Source organism: Phyllobates terribilis, unplaced genomic scaffold (assembly GCF_046119375.1).
Source record: "Phyllobates terribilis strain yellow unplaced genomic scaffold, ASM4611937v1 Scaffold_9__5_contigs__length_417890890, whole genome shotgun sequence".
NCBI classification, from domain to species: domain Eukaryota; kingdom Metazoa; phylum Chordata; class Amphibia; order Anura; family Dendrobatidae; genus Phyllobates; species Phyllobates terribilis.
In genome coordinates, this window is record NW_027362769.1 from 283,389,424 (window position 1) to 283,411,730 (window position 22,307).

The 22,307-nt window shown below is 42.0% G+C and overlaps 1 protein-coding gene across 1 annotated transcript in view; it reads left to right on the top strand.

Moving 5' to 3' along the window:
- Positions 1-22,307, top strand: part of ANKAR (ankyrin and armadillo repeat containing) — a 541,104-nt gene that overhangs the window by 455,246 nt on the left and 63,551 nt on the right. The window contains exons 17-18 of the mRNA XM_073647842.1: positions 16,835-16,941; positions 17,080-17,199. Of these exons, the coding sequence (XP_073503943.1) occupies positions 16,835-16,941; positions 17,080-17,199 (227 nt within the window). The remainder of the gene's footprint in view (positions 1-16,834; positions 16,942-17,079; positions 17,200-22,307) is intronic.

Sequence of the window (22,307 nt, forward strand, 5' to 3'; positions counted from 1 at the left end):
GAGGACAGTATCTTCCACGCTCACTACAAATGACTGAGTTTGGAGAGAATTTATATGTGATTCGTGTGACGGAGAAAACAGAGTTATAAATACCTGGCCAGTAGGTAAGTAGTTTGACCAGCAAACTGCTGTGAATTGCTTCACTGACACACTGAAAGAAATTTTTAATGGAGGCCAGAAATGGCAGTATTTTCTGATAACGTATATGTAATCCGTGTGACGGAAAAAACACTGTTTTAAATACCTGGCATGTAGGTAACTGTTTTGAACAGCAAACCAGTGTCAAAAACTTTGCTGACACACTGAAAAATTTTTTTAATGGAGGCCAGAAATGGCAGTATTTTCTGAAAACGTATATGTAATCCGTGTGACGGAGAAAACACGGTTTTAAATACCTGGCCTGTAGGTAACTATTTTGAACAGCAATCTGGTGTCAATTGCTTCACTGACACACTGAATTTTTTTTTTAATGGAGGCCAGAAATGGCAGTATTTTCTGAAAACGTATATGTAATCCGTGTGGCAGAGACAACACAGTTTTATATAGCTGGCCTGTAGGTAACTGTTTTGAACAGCAAACCAGTGTCAAAAACTTTGCTGACTCACTGAAAAATTTTTTTTAATGGAGGCCAGAAATGGCAGTATTTTCTGAAAATGTATATGTGATCCGTGTGACGGAGAAAACAAAGTTTTAAATAGCTGGATTTCTAGCGCTGTAATATGGAATGGACCTGGCTGTATTCTGCAGTGCCAACAAGCAAATGGCGCAGAAAAACGGTGTTCTCTGGATTGCTTTTTAAGCAAATAATGAGGATTAAGATGCAAAAAAAATTATTCCTGGCTCCTGAGACCTGGGCCTATTTCCAGAAATATCTAACAGCAGCAGCCGACAGAACTGGAATGGAGCCTCTTGTGCTATGTGCACTGCAGTCTGCTATATACACCGCCTGCCTATACACCCTGCCTGCCTGATATCTCTGCAGATGGATTAGTCCTCAGATGGACTGTTTGTTAAGATGGATATGTGTAATGTACGGTTTTTCTCCCTACACTACCTAATACACGATCAAATCTCTCCCTGACACAGCAGCAGCTCTCCCTACACTGTCTGATACGGAGTGACTGTGACGAGCATGGCGGCGCCAGGTCTGATATAGACCTGATGACGCTGTGCGGCCAGCCAATCACTGTAATGCCCACAACCAACATGGCTACGGCATTACAGTACATGGCAGGCAATCCCTGCATGTTCATTGGCTCTCTAAAGAGCGCCAAACATGCAGGGGAGGGACCCGAGTTCCCGCCCGAGCAACCTGGAAATACTCGCCGAGCACCATGATGCTCGGGTGAGTACCGAGTAGTGGCGAGCACGTTCGCTCATCACTAATCTTTAACATTCCAGGACACAATAAACATATTCAGAAACAGTATGGTTAAACAGAGCTCTTAAGGTACTTAGAGTTAGGTCCATATATATTTGGACAAAGACAACGTTTTTCTAATTTTGGTTCTAGACATAACCACAATGAATTTTAAACAAAACAATTCAGATGCAGTTGAAGTTCAGACTTTCAGCTTTCATTTGAGGGTATCCACATTAAAATTGGATGAAGGGTTTAGGCGTTTCAGCTCCTTAACATGTGCCACCCTGTTTTTAAAGGGACCAAAAGTAATTGGACAGATTAAATAATTGTAAATAAAATGTTCATTTCTAGTACTTGGTTGAAAGCCCTTTGTTGGCAATGACTGCCTGAAGTCTTGAACTCATGGACATCACCAGACTCTGTGTTTCCTCCTTTTTAATGCTCTGCCAGGCCTTCACTGCGGTGGTTTTCAGTTTCTGTTTGTTTGTGGGCCTTTCTGTCTGAAGTTTAGTCTTTAACAAGTGAAATGCATGCTCAACTTGCTGTCATAGGCACTTCTCAGTCTCTGACATAGACTATCCACTAGGAACTGTCTTTCTCCAGTCCCAGCGCAACAACACACTGCTCAGCTAACCCAGCTGCTTGTTATGAGGCCTGTAAGTCCCGGACTGGAGTATGGGAGCGATCTTTCCCACTCAGGCTCTGTTGGTTGCTGGTCGCTCCTAAATCCCAGACCAAAAATCCAGTCAAAACAAAACTCTCTCAGTAACCTATTGTTGCTGGTGCACTGTCTCTGGGGGTTTACATCACCAAGGTCTGCCACCTCAGTGACACATACCTGACATCCACAACCTTACCTCTTCCCTTCTTACAGTATATGTATGTATGTATGTATATGTGTGTGTTGTAAGAGAATGAGAAGTCCTAATATTCTGAACAGCCATGTTAAACCTAGCAGCCATCTTGTTAGTTTGAGCTAAGTTTTGCAGCTAATGAGATGCATGTTCTGCGTGCTCTCCCCACAATGCAGACATAAAATTATGTCAGTGCCATAAGCAGGTATGGTTAGTATACACAAAAGTTAATGGGAGCAGCTGCAGGTCATTGTGAGAGTAGATAAGTGGTGTTATAGTGTAGTAAATAGTGTCATTGTAATTGTGGTATGGAAACTAGGACAATACAGTTGTCAATATGTGGAGAATTATGATGAAACTGTCATTACTTAAGAGGAACATGGGCATTTATGGATTGTAATGGAGTTTGGTAAAAATACTCATAAATATTGTCATGTTGCATTATCAGTTTGTTGTTCTAAAATGCATGTCTTCCCTGCAGTATGATGTTATCATGTATACACCTTTTGCCACAATATGTAGTTCCTTTGTTTAAGCAATGTATAAAAAGGCACTGATACTGTTGTTCGGGGCAGACGATCGCCAAGGCAGTCCACCGCCAAGGGCACACCATCGCCAGACCACTGCCAGATATCGTAATGCTGTGTCGCTGATTTGGTAACCTGCGAATGCCAGTGTATATTCCTTGCCTGCATTCTAAACTGTTCTGCCGCATATCTCTGAATAAACTTTATTCTCTGCTGTAAAGAAGAAATCGTCCACACTGTTTTCTCAGCTCTTCCAGCTCTCAGTAAGGACTTTCTTACAATTGGCGTAGCCAGCCAAGAGGAGCGGCTCAGGAGAGCTGCCTCCAGAAGAACCAAAGGAGAGGATGGAGGATGAGGAGCTAGAGACTGGAAGGGTGAAACATTTCCTACTGCCTGTTACCAAGCATGCACCAGGCCATTTTCCTTGCTGTTTTTGGGGTGACAGCCTGCCTTCTGTCCACATTAGTCCACTTAAAAAAGCGTTTAGTGCGCTACACAAAGCAGTAGTCCAAACATTTCCTACTGCCTGCTACAAAGCACGCACCAGCCCATTTTCCTCGCTGTTTTTGGGGTGACAGCCTGCCTTCTGTCCACATTAGTCCACTTAAAAAAGCCTTTAGTGCCCTACATAAAGCATTAGTCTAAACATTTCCTACTGCCTGCTACAAGGTACGCACCAGGCCATTTTCCCTGCTGTTTTTGGGGTGACCGCCTGCCTTCTGCTGTCTACATTAGTCCACTTAAAAAGGCGTTTAGTGCTCTACACAAAGCAGTAGTCCAAACATTTCCTACTGCCTGCTACCAAGCAAACACCAGCCATTTTACCCCCTATTTTGGAAGCTACCATTCCAAGGGCCACCAATCACAAATAGTAGATAGGCTGGAGTAGGAATACTGTCCTGGTTTGTCCAGTGCACAATGTGCATTGGATTTGTAAAAATCAGCCCTATGGGCTGAGTCATGGTTGATGCAGGAATCCACCATCTCAAGGGCCTCCAATCACAAATAGTAGTTTGGCTGGAGTAGGAATACTGTCCTGGTTTGTCCACTGCACAATGTGCATAGGGTTTGTAAAAATTAGCCCTATGGGCTGAGTCATAGTTGACGCAGGAAGCCACCATCCCAAGGGCCTCCAATCACAAATAGTACACAAATGTGCACAAATTGGGCAATTTTCAAGAAACCAGCAAAACAGCAAGGGCTATCTGTGCCTGTAACAATGCCAAGGAGGTATAAGTTGCAGAACATGGTCAAGGGGTACTTAATTGACCATACATGCGTCCTTTGTGACGCTTCAGTTCCCTTTAATTATTGGATGTCTAAGCTGAACACTTGGCCCGACCTCTCCTTATATGCCTTGTAGGTGCTGGCCTGCCCGGCTGCTAGTGTGGTGTCAGAGCGTGTTTTCAGTTCCGCTGGGGCAATCATCATTGATAGGTGCACACGCCTCTCCACGGAAAATGCAGACAGACTTATTCTGATTAAATTCACAAGTACTGGATATCTCCACAGTTTGTAATACCTCCAGATCACAGCAAGCCAACCTAAATTCACCAAAAATGCAGATTCATACTACTGCTGTTAACGTCACCCCCTTCCCATAAAAACCCGTTTCCTTCCTGACTCAGCCCATAGGGCTAATTTTTACAAACCCTAATCACATTTTGCAGTGGACAAACCAGGATAGTATTCCTACTTCAGTCTAACTACTATTTGTGATTGGAGGCCCTTGGGTTGGTGGCTTCCTGCGTCAATCATGACTCAGCCCATAGGGCTAATTTTTGCAAACCCTATGCACATTATGCAGTGGACAAATCAGGAATGTACAATGGTCGTACCAAACTAATATTTGTTATTGGAGGCCCTTGTCACAGGTTGTGTCACATTGTGACTGAGATAGGGGATACATATTCAATAGAAATGTACTGTCAGTCACCCTATTTGGCAAAAAAACATGCCTGGTTTGTGCCACATTGTGACTGAGATAGGGAATACATATTCAATAGAAATTTACACTGACTGTTGATGACCGACTGATGGCCCTCTGAAAACTGGAATTGAGGTCCACAACTGCTACAGTACTCCATTGTAGATAATGTTTGTCAAGGGAGGCCCTTGTGATGGAATCTTCCTGCACCTATGACACAGCCCCCAGGAGTAATTTTTGGAAATACAATGCACATTCTGCACTGGACCAAGTAGTACAGTATCAAGAAGGCTTCTCTTGCTATATAATCTGGAGAATATTAACACTCAAAATCTCTGAGCCATTTGGAGAAGCTTCTCCAACCCATCCTGGAGGGGGGGCACCATATATCCTTTGTCCATTGACTTCCACAAGTCATATATTTGAGCTAGTCATCCAGTTGACTAGTGCAGCTTTATTTTTCTGGTTCACAGAGTTCAGCCATACCTGAGGATCGCAGACCGCACTCACTTCTACCTCCTAGTACTCCATGTCTCTTCGCCTTTTTCTCTGTAGTCTCTGCCCTTAAATGAGTTAAATAAGGGCCCTACAATATGAATAAGTGAGGGCACTCTCAAATGTACACAAGAGGGATCCCCAAAATTTCTAGAGGAGGGCACTTCAAAATGTATGTTACAGGGCCACACGAGGGCTCTCACAAAACTCAGCTTTACTGCCTACTGCAGGCCCACTGAACATTTGAATTTAGGGCCGCAGTATTGCATGGTGGAGGAGGAGGAGGATCAAGCCCAAAGCTAGAATGGGAACATTGTAAACTGCTATATGTATTCCACTATCTGAGTGTCAATGATAGAGGGACCGCCCAAATGTCTAAGTAACAGCTGTCACTCCAAAACGCATGTTATAGAGCCACTGGTGCGTTCTAGCTGTGCTTGTAAAGTGCTAGGGAATATCGAACTAAAAATGATGTATGACGGAGGGACCTACAAAATGTATAAGTCAGGGCCCTCCCAATTGTAAAAGGTGAAAAAAAGCCACAACAGTATGTGTGAGCAAACGCAAAAAGGGATATTTCTTGGGTTTCTCTTATTTATTTAGTCTTATATACAAATGATTATGCAGGAAAAAACTATTTCTTAACCCTTTTGGCCTGTTAAATGCAATTTAGGTTAGGTTTGGTAGTGGTTCTTGTGTGTCTGTAAAAGTGGCGTAATACTGCGACAAACTTATTCCTAGGAACCATATGTGAGTCAGAAATGCATGTAGGCATATTCTTCAGGCTCTTCCCATTGTGTTTCATCACTTTCCTATCCATTTCAGCCTTTTCCTCAGGCCCCCAGACCACTTTGTAAGGTCCAGCAGAAAATTACTCGCATTTCCCATTGTACTCGCTATTCGGAACGAATACGCAATTATTAGAAAGTACTCGTTAACAGCATAGCGATTATGAATATTATGGTACTCGCTCATCACTAAATATTACATATGATCTATAAACCATGGAGTTCATAGGCATGAACGAGGGCAGTAAAAAAAAGAAGTGGAGAAAAATTAGTCAGACAAAGATTGTAACAATAATGAATATATAAAACATCTACAGCTGTGGTGTAATGACCGCTGCTGCGATCGGGCCCGGCAGGTCAGGGGCTCGGCGCATGAGGTCCAGGGCCCGCCGATGCCAGCAACAGCTTCAACTGAATGTGCGTCTTTGGACGCACATACAGTCGAAGTGTATGGCAGCGCGCAGGTCCGTGCACCGCAATACACGTTGCCGGCCAATCAAAGGCCAGCAGCTAACATCAACTGCAAATGACGGGCGCATTGCAGTGACGTCACATGTTCCTGTCGCAATCCGGAAGCAACTGCTGGCTTCACAAGAGGAAGTGCGCATCGCAGGAGCGTAGGAACAGTGAGTGTTTATTTATTTAAATATGGGGTGCATTATACTACTATGGATGACTATTGGGAGTGCATTTTACTTTATAGGATGACAGAGGTGCATTATACTATGACTATGGGGGTGCATTATACTACTATGAATGACTGTGGGGTGCATTATACTTTATGGATGTCCATCGGATGCATTATACTGAATAGGATGACTATGGGGTTGCATTATACTATTATGGTTGACTATGGGGGTGCATTATTCTACTATGGATGACTATGGGAGTGCATTATACTTTATAGGATGACTGGGGTGCATTATACTACTATATATGACTATGGGGGTGCATTATACTACTATGAATGACTATGGACTGTGCATTATTCTTTATGGATGAACTTTGGGAGTGCATTATACTTTATGGAGGACTGTGGGCTGTGCATTATACTTTATGGAGGATTATGGACTGTGCATTATACTACATAGATGACTATGAGCTGTGCAGTATATTATATGGAGGACTATGGGATGCATTATACTATATGGAGGACTATGGGGGTGCATTATACTGCTTCTATGGAGCACCATGACTTCTATGTATGCCCCTGGTGAGTATAATAGTTTATTTTCTTCTATACATTAAAGAACAGTGGCAAAACCGGGTACATATATACCAGGATGGGAATATATATACCGAGACAAGGGACATATAGCAGAATGGGCGATATACAGTGGGTACGGAAAGATTCAGACCCCTTTAAATTTTTCACTCTGTTTCATTTCAGCCATTTGGTAAATTCTAAAAAGTTCATTTTTTTTCTCATTAAAGTATACTCTGCACCCCATCTTGACTGAAAAAAAGCAGAAATGTAGAAATTTTTGCAAATTTATTAAAAAAGAAAAACTGAAATATCACATGGTCATAAGTATTCAGACCCTTTGCTCAGACACTCATATTTAAGTCACATGTTGTCCATTTCCTTGTGATCCTCCTTGAGATAGTTCTACTCCTTCATTGGAGTCCAGTTGTGTTTAATTAAACTGATAGGACTTGATTTGGAAAGGCACACACCTGTCTATATAAGACCTCATAGCTCACAGTGCATGTCAGACCAAATGAGAATCATGAGCTCAAAGGAACTGCCCAAGGAGCTCAGAGACAGAATTGTGGCAAGGCACAGATCTGGCCAAGGTTACAAAAGAATTTCTGCATTACTCAAGGTTCCTAAGAGCACAGTGGCCTCCATAATCCTAAAATGGAAGAAGTTTGGGACCACCAGAAGTCTTCCTAGAGCTGGCTGTCCAGCCAAACTGAGCAGTTGTGGGAGAAGAGCCTTGGTGAGAAAGGTAAAGAAGAACCCCAAGATCACTGTGGCTGAGCTCCAGTAATGCAATAGGAAGATGGGAGAAAGTTCCACAAAGTCAACTATCACTGCAGCCCTCCACCAGTCGGACCTTTATAGCAGAGTGGCCAGACGGAAGCCTCTCCTCAGTGCAAATAAAGTAGCACACTGTAACACTGAATATATAGATGTGAAATATGAAATATGAATAGCATAACTGCTGTAAAAAATAGAAATAAATGAAAAATTTTTTGAAAATTTTTTTTAGCGCATGAAATATGAAGTATGGAAAATGAATAGCATTACTGCTGTAAATAAATGAGAAATCTTAGCGCATAAATTGGCCAATTCATGTGTACCTGACAGCCGCGGTAAGGCGTTTCTCGATGTCAGGACCTACCAATGTGAATACCTCTCTAAGAGACCTCCGTCTGCTTATGTGTGGGAAAGACAGATCCTGATGCATTTAAAACCACCTGCGGCATGGGGGTGGGGGTGGAGTGCTCAGTCAACGCTAAATCTAGTAACAAAGAAAATGACGGCACTTCCACTACAAAAACTAGGTGTGAACAGGTGCTTACTAAGAGCAGCTACCTCCATATATAATGAACAAATAAAGTAGCACACTGTAACACTGAGTATATAGATGTGAAATATGAAATATGAATAGCATAACTGCTGTAAAAAATAGAAATAAATGAAAAATTTTTTGAAAATTTTTTTTAGCGCATGAAATATGAAGTATGGAAAATGAATAGCATTACTGCTGTAAATAAATGAGAAATCTTAGCGCATAAATTGGCCAATTCATGTGTACCTGACAGCCGCGGTAAGGCGTTTCTCGATGTCAGGACCTACCAATGTGAATACCTCTCTAAGAGACCTCCGTCTGCTTATGTGTGGGAAAGACAGATCCTGATGCATTTAAAACCACCTGCGGCATGGGGGTGGGGATGGAGTGCTCAGTCAACGCTAAATCTAGTAACAAAGAAAATGACGGCACTTCCACTACAAAAACTAGGTGTGAACAGGTGCTTACAAAGAGCAGCTACCTCCATATATAATGAACAAATAAAGTAGCACACTGTAACACTGAGTATATAGATGTGAAATATGAATAGCATAACTGCTGTAAAAAATAGAAATAAATGAAAAATTTTTTGAAAATTTTTTTTAGCGCATGAAATATGAAGTATGGAAAATGAATAGCATTACTGCTGTAAATAAATGAGAAATCTTAGCGCATAAATTGGCCAATTCATGTGTACCTGAAAGCCGCGGTAAGGCGTTTCTCGATGTCAGGACCTACCAATGTGAATACCTCTCTAAGAGACCTCCGTCTGCTTATGTGTGGGAAAGACAGATCCTGATGCATTTAAAACCACCTGCGGCATGGGGGTGGGGGTGGAGTGCTCAGTCAACGCTAAATCTAGTAACAAAGAAAATGACGGCACTTCCACTACAAAAACTAGGTGTGAACAGGTGCTTACTAAGAGCAGCTACCTCCATATATAATGAACAAATAAAGTAGCACACTGTAACACTGAGTATATAGATGTGAAATATGAAATATGAATAGCATAACTGCTGTAAAAAATAGAATAAATTAATATTTTTTACAGCAGTTATGCTATTCATATTTCATATTTCACATCTATATACTCAGTGTTACAGTGTGCTACTTTATTTGTTCATTATATATGGAGGTAGCTGCTCTTAGTAAGCACCTGTTCACACCTAGTTTTTGTAGTGGAAGTGCCGTCATTTTCTTTGTTACTAGATTTAGCGTTGACTGAGCACTCCACCCCCACCCCCATGCCGCAGGTGGTTTTAAATGCATCAGGATCTGTCTTTCCCACACATAAGCAGACGGAGGTCTCTTAGAGAGGTATTCACATTGGTAGGTCCTGACATCGAGAAACGCCTTACCGCGGCTGTCAGGTACACATGAATTGGCCAATTTATGCGCTAAGATTTCTCATTTATTTACAGCAGTAATGCTATTCATTTTCCATACTTCATATTTCATGCGCTAAAAAAATTTTTCATTTATTTCTATTTTTTACAGCAGTTATGCTATTCATATTTCATATTTCACATCTATATACTCAGTGTTACAGTGTGCTACTTTGTTCATTATATATGGAGGTAGCTGCTCTTAGTAAGCACCTGTTCACACCTAGTTTTTGTAGTGGAAGTGCCGTCATTTTCTTTGTCTCCTCAGTGCAAGACATATGAAAGCCCGCATAGAGTTTGCTCAAAAACACATGTAGGACTCCCAGACTATGAGAAATAAGATTCTCTGGTCTGATGAGACGAATATAGAACTTTTTGGTGATCATTCTAAGCGGTATGTGTGGAGAAAACTAGGCACTGCTCATCACCTGCCCAATACAATCCCAACAGTGAAACATGGTGGTGGTAGCATCATGCTATGGGGGTGTTGTTCAGCTGCAGGGACAGGACGACTGGTTGCAATTGAAGGAAACATGAATGCAGCCAAGTACAGAGATTTACTGGATGAAAACCTCTTCCAGAGAGCTCTGGACCTCAGACTTGGCTGAAGGGTCACCTTCCAACCAGACAATTACCCTAAGCACACAGCTAAAATAACAAAGGAGTGGCTTCAGAACAACTCTCTGACCGTTCTTGACTGGCCCAGCCAGAGCCCTGACCTAAACCTAATTGAGCATCTCTGGAGAGACCTTAAAATGGCTGTCCACCAACGTTCACCATCCAACCTGACGGAGCTGGAGAGGATCTGCAAGGAAGAATGGCAGAGGATCCCCAAATCCAGGTGTGAAAAACTTGTTGCATAATTCCCAAGAAGACTCATAGCTGTACTAGCTCAAAAGGGTGCTTCTACTCAATACTGAGCAAAGGGTCTGAATACTTATGACCATGTGATAGTTCAGTTTTTTTTTTTAATAAATTTGCAAAAATTTCTACATTTCTGTTTTTTTCAGTCAAGATGGGGTGCAGAGTGTACTTTAATGAGAAAAAAAATGAACTTTTTAGAATTGACCAAATGGCTGCAATGAAACAAAGAGTGAAAAATTTAAAGGGGTCTGAATACTTAACGTACGCACTGTATATACCAGAATTGGGCCAGGATGAGGGACATATATACCAGGATGGAGGATGTATATATCATTTATTCCGGATGGGGGGGCGGGGCTCGGTCCAAATCTTTCATTGGGGCCCATCAGACTCAAGTTACACCACTGATCTACAGTATGTATTTGTAGGACAAAAATATGTTGTGAATAGCAACATAGTAATGTGCTAATGTGCTGAAAAACAAATTAACCAATTATTAAAAGAAGGTCTGAGCTCAAATACTAGAGTCTCTTATCAAATAATGTTGTAGAATGTGACAAGTTATAATAATAAATCTAAAAGACATTGATTAGTTAGTCGGTGAGAGGATTCTGACATGTAACAGAACAAGATGACCAGTAATATTAATAGTAACACATGCAAGAAATTAGATCTCATTAGATCATCTACAGTAGACCAGAGCGAAGTGCTGGTCATATTGGCCCTTAGGCTGTTCCTGTCTGGCTGTGGACCAGGACCATCAAACACCTAGAAACGATGGTATGCCACAACTTTCAGCCGCCCCCTGCCTGGTGTCTCAATTTCACTAGTATCTAAATTTTCGAGTTGCAGATACTGGTGACTAAAATGATGTAGCGGTCAGTTCCATCTTCTACCAATGAGCCTGTGCATCTGAGAGTGCTGCAGGCATGATTACATCACTACATTTGCACCACTGGCGCAGAGGTCAGTACATTGCACAGAACAGAGCAGGGTTTAGGTATGTTTTTTTTTAATTTTCAGTACTTGTTGGTAAGTGTGGGGTCGCCATACTTCATGGTGGCCTGTGTGGGAATATCATACTGGGTGGAGGACCTTATGGGGACTGTGAGGGCATCACACTGCTTGCAGAGCTGTGAGGGGACATCAAACTGTGTGAGGGACTTTGTGGGGACAACATACTGTGTGGGGGGCTTTGTGAGGGAATCATAGTTTTTAGAGGGCTGTGTGGGGACATCATATTGTCTGAAGGGACATCATTCTGTTTAAGGGGCTGTGTGGAGCCATCATACTCTGCGAGGAGCTGTGTAAGGACATCATACTGTGTGAGGTGCTTTATGGGTACATCATACACTCCCTGACAGAAGTTATGTCGCTTATCCATGTTATGTAAATAAAAGCTTATAACCTGACGTTAAATTCATCCATTTGTTTTATAAATTGCTCTTTTGAAAGCTGAAACCATCCTAAATTTGGTTTAGGTTAAGAAAATAAATTGGCATCAATGCTGAAATATTGTTCATTTAATGAACACAGAATGGTCAGATTTTGGCAAGACAAAAGTTTTGTCGCCTGGTCATATAATGCACCCAATCCTAGTTTACATTCTCACCAGTGCTCAGTAAATGATCGGTTAATTAGTGGGTGTGTATAAAAAGAAACCCAGCACCCCAGACCTTCACTTGAACTGCAACTTGAGCTCTGACAACATGCCAAAAATCCACCCTGCGACCAAAGCCTTAATTATTAAGAGGCTGAAGACCAGATCCACTGCAGAGGTGGCTGGCACCTTTAATGTGTCTCAACGTCAAGTACAAAGAATTAAAAAAAGATTTGAAGAGACTGGAGATGTGTTTGACAAGCCCAGATCTGGCCGACCCCGCAAGACAACTGCTCAGGAGGAACGTTTGTTGGTTAGAAAATCCAAAAGCAAGCCCCTCTTCCACTGCAGCAGAGCTCCACCTCAAGTCCCTGTGTCAACTAGAACAGTTTGTAGGATTCTGTCTTGAAATGGCCTCCATGGTCGAATCAGTGCCCAGAAGCCAGCACTAAACAAAAGGCAAATAAAAAAACGTGTGGCATTTGCAAATTCCCACAGCCTGCTAAACAGATGGACGCTGCAAAAGTGTCAGAAGGTGGATTTCTCTGATGAATCTTCAGTAGAATTACACCACAGCCGCCACAAATGCAAATACTGCAGGAGACCTACTGGAGCCTGTATGGATCCAAAAAACACCCAGAAAACAGTTAGATTTGGTGGTGGAAAGATCATGGTCTGGGGTTACATTCAGTATAGGGGTGTGCGAAACATTTGCAAGGTGGAAGGCAATATCAATAGCCTAAAATATCAAGAAGTATTAGCTACCTCTTACATTCCAAATCATAAAAGGGGTCAAATTATACAGCAGGATGGTGCTCCATCTCATACATCCATCTCTACAACAAAGTTCCTCCAGGCAAAAAAGATCAAGGTGCTCAAGGACTGGCCAGCCCAGTCACCAGACATGAACATCATTGAGCATGTGTGGGGTAGGATGAAAGAGGAAGCTTGGAAGACAAAACCAAAGAATCTAGATGAACTCTGGGAGGCACGTAAGACTGCATTCTTTGCTATTCCTGATGACTTCATTAATAAATTGTATGAATCATTGTTGAACCGCATGGATGCAGTCCTTCAAGCTCATGGAAGTCACACAAAATATTAAATATGACTCTAATAGCACCACAACTTCATTCACCAATGTTATGCAACATATATTTGTATTTCAAGATAATTATTTGTTTGAATATCACATTACTTTCTGTGGGAGACAAATCTTTCGTCTTGCCAAAATCTGACCATTCTGTGTTCATTAAATGAACAATATTTCAGCATTGATGCCAATTTATTTTCTTAACCTAAACCAAATTTGGGAAGGTTTCAGCTTTCAAAAGAGTAATTTATAAAACCAATGGATGAATTGAACGTCAGGTTATAAGCTTTTATTTACATAACATGGATCATGGTGCAATGACTGAATAACAGGAGCAGTACGATTTACTCTTTAGAAAAAAAGCAGTAAGTTATATGGTTTTGATTAGCTGCAACTGGTAGGGCTAATTATAACATGTATTCTTATCAGTAGCAGCTAGTCAGCATGCTCAATTCTGTACAGTATTAAGTGATAAAATATAATATAAAACAATAATAATGATAATGAACTAAATTAATTTAAGCCTGTTGGTTCGGTCTCCGTAAGTTATAGTCTCTCATGTGACCCCTTCGGAAAATTAATTGCCAACCCCTGATGTAGAAAGTTATAATAAAAAACATACCGTGAGAAGGTAGCCAAAAAAGTGACAATTTTCAAGATACATAATGCTTCTTTCAAGAGACTGTGGCGCCAATCTCTCCCCAAAACAGTCTGTTGACCATTTCCACGGCAAAATAGTAAGATGTTCTGTGTTGCCTCAGTGTATATCCATAACGTGTCTGTAAGTACCAGACGGTTTTCTAGTTGTTGGGTTGTGTATAACCCACCAATGCTTATTAATACATTTTCGTAATGTGCGATTTTTACACTATACGTATTGTTTCCTGCAGGCTCAACAAGCTATATAAAATAAACTACATAAGTTTTGCTACAGTTGATAAACGTTCTAATGGGAAATGATTGGTTTGCATTAAATTGATAGATTTAGTATTGCACATGAATGCACCCCTCATCCTGGTATGCATGGCACCTGCATGGCACCCATCATCCTGGTATGCATGGCACCCCTCATCCTGGTTTGCATGGCACCCCTCATTCTGGTATGCATGGTACCCCTCATCACTCATCCCTCTTCCTGTTATTCATTGCCACCCTCATCCCTCTTCTTGGTATGCATGGTACCCCTCATCCCTCTTCCTGGTATGCATGGTCCCCCTCATCCCTCTTTCTGGTATGTATGGTCCCCCTCATCCCTCTTCATGGTATGTATGGTCCTACTCATCCCTCTTCCTGGTATGTATGATCCCCCCTCATCCTTCTTCCTGGTATGTATGGTCCCCCTCATTCTTCTTCCTGGTATGTATGGCCCCCTAATCCTTCTTCTTGGTATGTATGGTCCCCCTCATCCTTCTTCCTGGTATGTATGGACCCCCTCATCCTTCTTACTGGTATGTATGGTCCCCCTCATCCTTCTTCCTGGTATGTATGGTTCCCCTCATCCTTCTTCCTGGTATGTATGGTCCCCCTCATCCTTCTTCCTGGTATGCTTGGTATCCCCCATCCCATGCTGCACACAAAAAAATAAACACTAGTTCTACTCACCTTTCTTCCCTGTGTTCCAGTGCTGTCTTCTCCTCTGCAGCCAGCACTTATCTCAGTGTGAGCCGCGCATAGCGACGACGCCATGCACCCTCACACTGTGAGATGCTGTGCCGGCAGTCACTGGTCCCCACGCCCGGGTTGTGTGCGTGGGGAGCAGTGACCATTGATTCTCTAATAACGCACACACTGTACCCCCAGCGCGGCTCCTGCAGCAGCCGGCGGTCAGCATGCCCGCTATTAAAGTCCATGAATATTCTCTACAACCCACTCCCGTGAAGGCTCGTTCACACGACTGTATTTTCGGTCTGAATGCATAGACCCGGACCAATGTTATTCAATGGGGCACTGCAGATGAGCGATTTTTTATCACTGTCTTAATCTGAGAGTGAAAAACTTGCAGCATGCACTAGTTTCCTCCGTACATTGGATGAGACTCGCCCATTCAAGTCTATGGGTTTGTAAAAAAAAAAAATCATATGCCATACGGAGTCACACTATAGCATTCAATTTTTACGGATACATTGCAGTTTTTTTTCATAAGAAACTGTAAATGGTCTTGTAAAAGATTAATACGTGCAAAAGCAAATAAAACAGATTGTATATGAACAGCACATGGATGACAAGTGAGAAAAAAATCGTCCCACTTTTCTGGATGAAACACTGACTGATTTTTTAATACGATTGTGTGAACCTAACCTAAAGGTTACTATTTACACCTTGTGTTTTTGTCCCGTAGATAAAGACTAATTAACCATACTACCATCTTAATAATTTGTGCATGGAACAATTTTGCACCACCTTTTCTATGCTCCTATACACACCTATGAACTCCATGTTATCATATTAGTTTTTAGTCCATACATAGTACACTCACTTACTGAATTGACACACACACCCTTAATGAATGAAGTTTTTAGTTGGAAGGTTCAGACAAACTCTTCAGTTATGATTAAGGATTCACAGACTAAGATTTGAAACGTGTACCAGTCTCCACGTGTTTTTTTTGTGTGAATTTTAAATTGATTTGAATAAAACTATTGGCCCTATTCATCAAAGCTTTTACGCCAGTATTCTGGTGTAGGAAAGTTTTGAAAGTCACAACATTTTGGCGCAACTTGAGGGTGTGTTAAAATTTGATGACTTTTGTCATTCTCACACCATTTTTGTGCAGATCGGACAAAGTAGGCAGAGCTGAGGTGGGACGACAGCATAGTGACAGCCATTCATCCAAATTCATGAACAACGCTTATCGTGATGAATTTGGGCCTATGTTTTTACATTTTTGGATCCTTTGGATGAGTGCTGGATGTAACCTCTGTGCAAGACCAAAGGACTGGCTCCATTCCATAAACTGCCTGGGAAACAGATCTTGTGCATTGTGCTGAGGGGTCAGCACAGCTCTGTCAACTGAATTGTGGCTGCGGCCGGGTACAGCATAACCACCTCTTATTGATTCGAGTCAATAAGGGGTGGATGTGCAATACCCGGCTGCAGCCACTATTCAGCTGACAGAGCTGTGCAGCTCTGTAGCTCAGCACATCTGGACGTCGCTTTCACTGGGAACAGCAGATCAGCGCAGTTGCTGGGTGTTGCACCCCCACAAATCACAGAGGCTAGAACTTCAATATAACAGTCCCGGACAACCCCTTTGACATTAAATCTTTTGTATATAATTTACATTATTTATTAGTAAAGATATGGGAGCTTATCACCTCTGAGTCTTTCAGTGCTCCGTGATTTTCTATATTATCTTTTATATTCTATATGCATTCATACAGCCTAAATATATATATTGTTCTTTTGTTTGTTTTCTAAAGGTATAGCACTTATAAGTAATCCAGTTACCCAGGAAAAAATAGTTGAGGAACAAGCACTCACTACTCTCATTCACCTTCTAAAATCTCACAGCTCATTAGAAATTAAGGTAGGCAATCATTTTAATGTATATGTTATATATTTTTTAATGCACATTTTGGTTATCAATATTTTTTGTGTGTTTCTGTTATGTACTAAAGAAATCAATTTTGACCTATATTATTTATCCATTCATTTATATGGACAGGTTGAAGTGGCCTGTACTCTTGCTTGTATCGTTCTGAGAAATACAACTCTACAGTGTCATTTATACAATGATGGATTTACATTTACTGATGTTATTGATCTCCTGTATTCATCCAATAAGGTATTTTGTTTTCGTTGAGATTTTACATTGATTTTTTAGACACTTTTCATGTTCTGATGGCAGATAATTTTTTTACTGCACCACTGTTGTCATTATTAGGTTTAATAGGTACCCCAATATTCATTCATTGTGGGGGTTTTTTGACTGTTAAAAGTTTATTCTGAGCAAAGTAGAGAAAAATTATGTATGCACTCCTCCCAACCCCTGTTAAAGTGTTAACAGGTACACTGATGCAACGTTGCAGAGAATGAGGAGACAGTGGTACTTAACCAACAACTATTTATTTGATTAACACCAATTTATACGTACTTAGTGCCTAAGGCCAGGACCGGCATTAGGGGCAGGCAAACTAGGCATTTGCCTAGGGCCCCCACTCCCCAGGGGCCCCCAGCGTCTACAGCAAAAATTATAATGATAATATGAATTTAATTTTCAATCCTGAGAGAGCTTAAGGAACTTCCGTGACATCACAGTCACGTGTCTGTGATGTCACCACAGGTCCTGTAATGTGCGGGAGTTTAGAAGAACTGAAGAAGAGGGGACTGGTAAGTATTCTATTGTGTGAGCGGCTTCCGATGCTCGCGCCCATCTTTCTGAAGCTGAAATCTACAGGAAAATGGCCGCCGGCATAGCAGAGCGCATGCGCCGGCTCCGGTGGCCATTTTCCTGTAGATCAGGTTCAGAAAGATGGCTGCGCGCACCAGAAGCAACTCACGCCGCTCACATCAAGAAACCGGCCCCGGTACCGGGCAAGGCCCCGGCTCCCAGGCAGATACCTCTTCTGCTGCCACCGCCTGCTGCCGCCGATCCCGCTCCACCACCACTGGTAAGTTACTTTGGGACCATAAGACGCACCCCAATTTTCCTTCCAAATTTGGGGAAAAAAACTGCGTCTTATGGTCTGAAAAATATGATATCTATATTTATATATATATATATATATATATATATATGCTGTTTTTGTAAGTTTGCCCACTGACAAAGACATGAACAGTCTATAATTTTAAGGGTATGTTCATTTTAACATTGAGCGATAGAATATCCCAAAAAAATCAAGAAAATCACATCGTATGAATTAGATACATTTTTTTTTGCATTTTGCAGTGAGAAATAAGTATTTGATCCCTCTGGCAAACAACACTTAATACTTGGTGGCAAAACCCTTGTTGGCAAGCACAGCAGTCAGACGTTGTTTGTATTTGATGATGAGGTTTGCGCACATGTCTGGAGGAATTTTGGTCCACTCCTCTTTGCAGATCATCCCTAAATCATTCAGATTTTGAGGCTGTCGCTTGGCAACTCGGAGCTTCAACTCACTCCAAAAGTTTTCTATGGGATTAAGGTCTGGAGACTGACTAGGCCACTCCATGACCTTACTGTGCTTCTTTTTGAGCCACTCCTTTGTTGTCTTGGCTGTATGTTTTGGGTCATTGTCTTGCAGGAAGACCCAGCCATGACCCATCTTCAATGCTCTTACTGAGGGAAGGAGCTTGTTGGCCAAAATCTCGCATTACATGACCCCATCCATCTTCCCTTAAGAACGGTGCAGTAATCATGTCCCCTTTGCAGAAAAGCACCCCCAAAGTATAATGTTTCCCCCACCATGCTTCACGGTTGGGACGATGTTCTTAGGGTTGTGCTCTTCCTTCTTCTTCCTCCAAACACGGCGAGTTGAGTTAATGCCAAAGAGCTAATTTTTGTATCTGACCACAGCACCTTCTCCCAATAACTCACAGAATCATCCAGGTGTTCAGTGGCAAACTTCAGACAGGCCTGCACATATGCCTTCTTGAGCAGGGGGACCTTGCAGGCACTGCAGGATTTGAAACTTTTAAGGCGTAATGCGTTACCAATGGTTTTCTTGGTGACTGTGGTCCCAGCTGCCTTGAGATCATTAACAAGTTCCCCTGTGTAGTTTTAGGCTGATCTCTCACCTTCCTCATGATCAAGGATACCCCAACGAGGTGAGATTTTGCATGGTGCCCCTGATCGATGTCGATTGACAGTCATTTTGTATTTCTTCCATTTTCTTACTATTGCACCAACAGTTGTCTCCTTCGCACCCCAATCCCCCATCCTGGTATGCATGGCCCCCTCATCCCTCTTCCTGGTAGGTATGGCACCCTTCATCCTGTTATGTATGGCCCCCCTCACACCCATCCTGGTATGTATGGCACCTTCATCCCTCTTCCTGGTATGTATGGTACCTTCATTCCTCTTCCTGGTATGTATGGCACTCTTCATCCCTGTATGTATGGCTCGCCTCATCCTGGTATGTACAGTACAGACCAAAAGTTTGGACACACCTTCTCATTCAAAGATTTTTCTGTATTTTCATGACTTTTAAAATTGTACATTCACACTGAAGGCATCAAAACTATGAATTAACACATTGTGTGAAACAACACAAGTGTGAAACAACTGAGAATATGTCTTATATTCTAGGTTCTTCAAAGTAGCCACCTTTTGCTGTGATGACTGCTTTGCACACTCTTGGCATTCTCTTGATGAGCTTCAAGAGGTAGTCACCGGAAATGGTTTTCACTTCACTGGTGTGCCCTGTCAGGTTTAATAAGTGGGATTTCTTGCCGTATAAATGGGGTTGGGACCATCAGTTGTGTTGTGCAGAAGTCAGGTGGATACACAGCTGATAGTCCTACTGAATAGACTGTTAGAATTTGTATTATGGCAAGAAAAAAGCAGCTACGTAAAGAAAAACAAGTGGCCATCATTACTTTAAGAAATGAAGGTCAGTCAGTCCGAAAAATTGGGAAAACTTTGAAAGTGTCCCCAAGTGCAGTTGCAAAAACCATCAAGCGCTACAAAGAAACTGGCTCACATGAGGACCGCCCCAGGAAAGGAAGACCAAGAGTCACCTCTGCTTCTGAGGATAAATTTATCCGAGTCACCAGCCTCAGAAATCGCAGGTTAGCAGCAGCTCAAATTAGAGACCAGGTCAATGCGACACAGAGTTCGAGCAGCAGACACATCTCTACAACAACTGATAAGAGGAGACTTTGTGCAGCAGGCCTTAATGGTAAAATAGCTGCTAGGAAACCACTGCTAAGGACAGGCAACAAGCAGAAGAGACTTGTTAGGGTTAAAGAACACAAGGAATTGACATTAGACCAGTGGAAATCTGTGCTTTGGTCTGATGAGTCCAAATTTAAGATCTTTGGTTCCAACCACCATGTCTTTGTGCGACGCAGAAAAGGTGAACGGATGGACTCTACATGCCTGGTTCCCACCGTGAAGCATGGAGGAGGTGTGATGGTGTGGGGGTGCTTTGCTGGTGACACTGTTGGAGATTTATTCAAAATTGAAGGCATACTGAACCAGCATGGCTACCACAGCATCTTGCAGCGGCATGCTATTCCATCCGGTTTGCGTTTAGTTGGACCATCATTTATTTTTCAACAGGACAATTACCCCAAACACACCTCCAGGCTGTGTAAGGGCTATTTGAACAAGGAGGAGAGTGATGGGATGCTACGCCAGATGACCTGGCCTCCACAGTCACCAGACCTGAACCCAATCAAGATGGTTTGGGGTGAGCTGGACGGCAGAGTGAAGGCAAAAGGGCCAACAAGTGCTAAGCATCTCTGGAAACTCCTTCAAGATTGTTGGAAGACCATTTCCGGTGACTACCTCTTGAAGCTCATCAAGAGAATGCCAGGAGTGTGCAAAGCAGTCATCAAAGCAAAAGGTGGCTACATTGAAGAACCTAGAATATAAGACATATTTTCAGTTGTTTCACACTTTTTTGTTAATTATATAATTCCACATGTGTTCATAGTTTTGATGCCTTCAGTGTGAATGTATAATTTTCATATTCATGAAAATACAGAAAAATCTTTAAATGAGAAGGTGTGTCCAAACTTTTGGTCTGTACTGTATGTCATCCTTCATCCCTCTATGTATAGCCTCCCTCATCCTTCATCCCTGTATGTATGGCCCCCTTCATACCTGTATGTATGGCCCCCCTCATGCCTCATTCCTGTATGTATGGCCCCCCTCATCCTTGTATGTATGGCCCCCTCATCCTGGTATGCTTGGCACCCCCTGATCCCTGTCATGCTGCACAGAAAAAAAAATAAACAACCATACTCCCCTCCTCTCTCCTCCAGCGCTGTGTCCCGCTCTGTGCCAAAATAGTCACTGCTCCCCACACCAGGACTGCGTACCTGGGGAGCAGTGAATATTCATTTTCTTCAGTAGCGGGCACAGTGTAGGCTACAGCAGGCGGCTGCTTCCTCCTGTGCACTGCTACTCCGCCACTGTCGCTTCCCCCACATCCCCCACCACCCACAGCCACAGTATTTATGTATATCGGACTATAAGACGCACCCCTCACTTTCCTCCAACATTTTGGAGGAAAAAAGTGCTTCTTATAGTCCGAAAAATACGGTAACCTACACTTAAAATTATAGACTGTTCATGTCTTTGTCAGTGGGCAAACTTACAAAAACAGCAAGGGATCAAATAATTATTTCCTTCACTGTATGTGCGTGCATGTGTATGTTTGTGCATGAATGTGTATATATGTACATTATGTACATGCATGTGTCTGTATGTATATATATATATATGTTCATGCCAGTATGTGTATGTATGTGCATGCATGTGTCTGTATGTGTCTGTATGTATGTGCATGCATGTGTCTATATGTATGTGCATTCATGTGTCTATATGTATGTGCATGCGTCTATATGTATGTGCCTGTGAATATGTCTCTGTATGCATATGCCTGTGAATGCCTTTCTCTGTATGTGCCGCATGTATCTGTATCTCCATTCATGTATGTATAGTTGAATCCAGAAGTTTACATACACTATATAAAAAGACACATATGATTGTTTTTCTTAATGACATGAAATCAGAATAAACCTTTTCTGTTTTAGGTCAATTAGGATTTCCATAATTTTTAATGTTTGCCAAATGCCAGAATAATGAGAGAGAGAGAATGTTTTAAGGCATTTTTATTACTTACTGCAAAGTCAAAAGTTTACACACATTTCATTACTCTTTGGTACCATTTCCCTTAAACTGAATGACTTGGGTCAAACGTTTGGGATATCCTTCCACAAGCTTCTCACAATAGTTGGTCA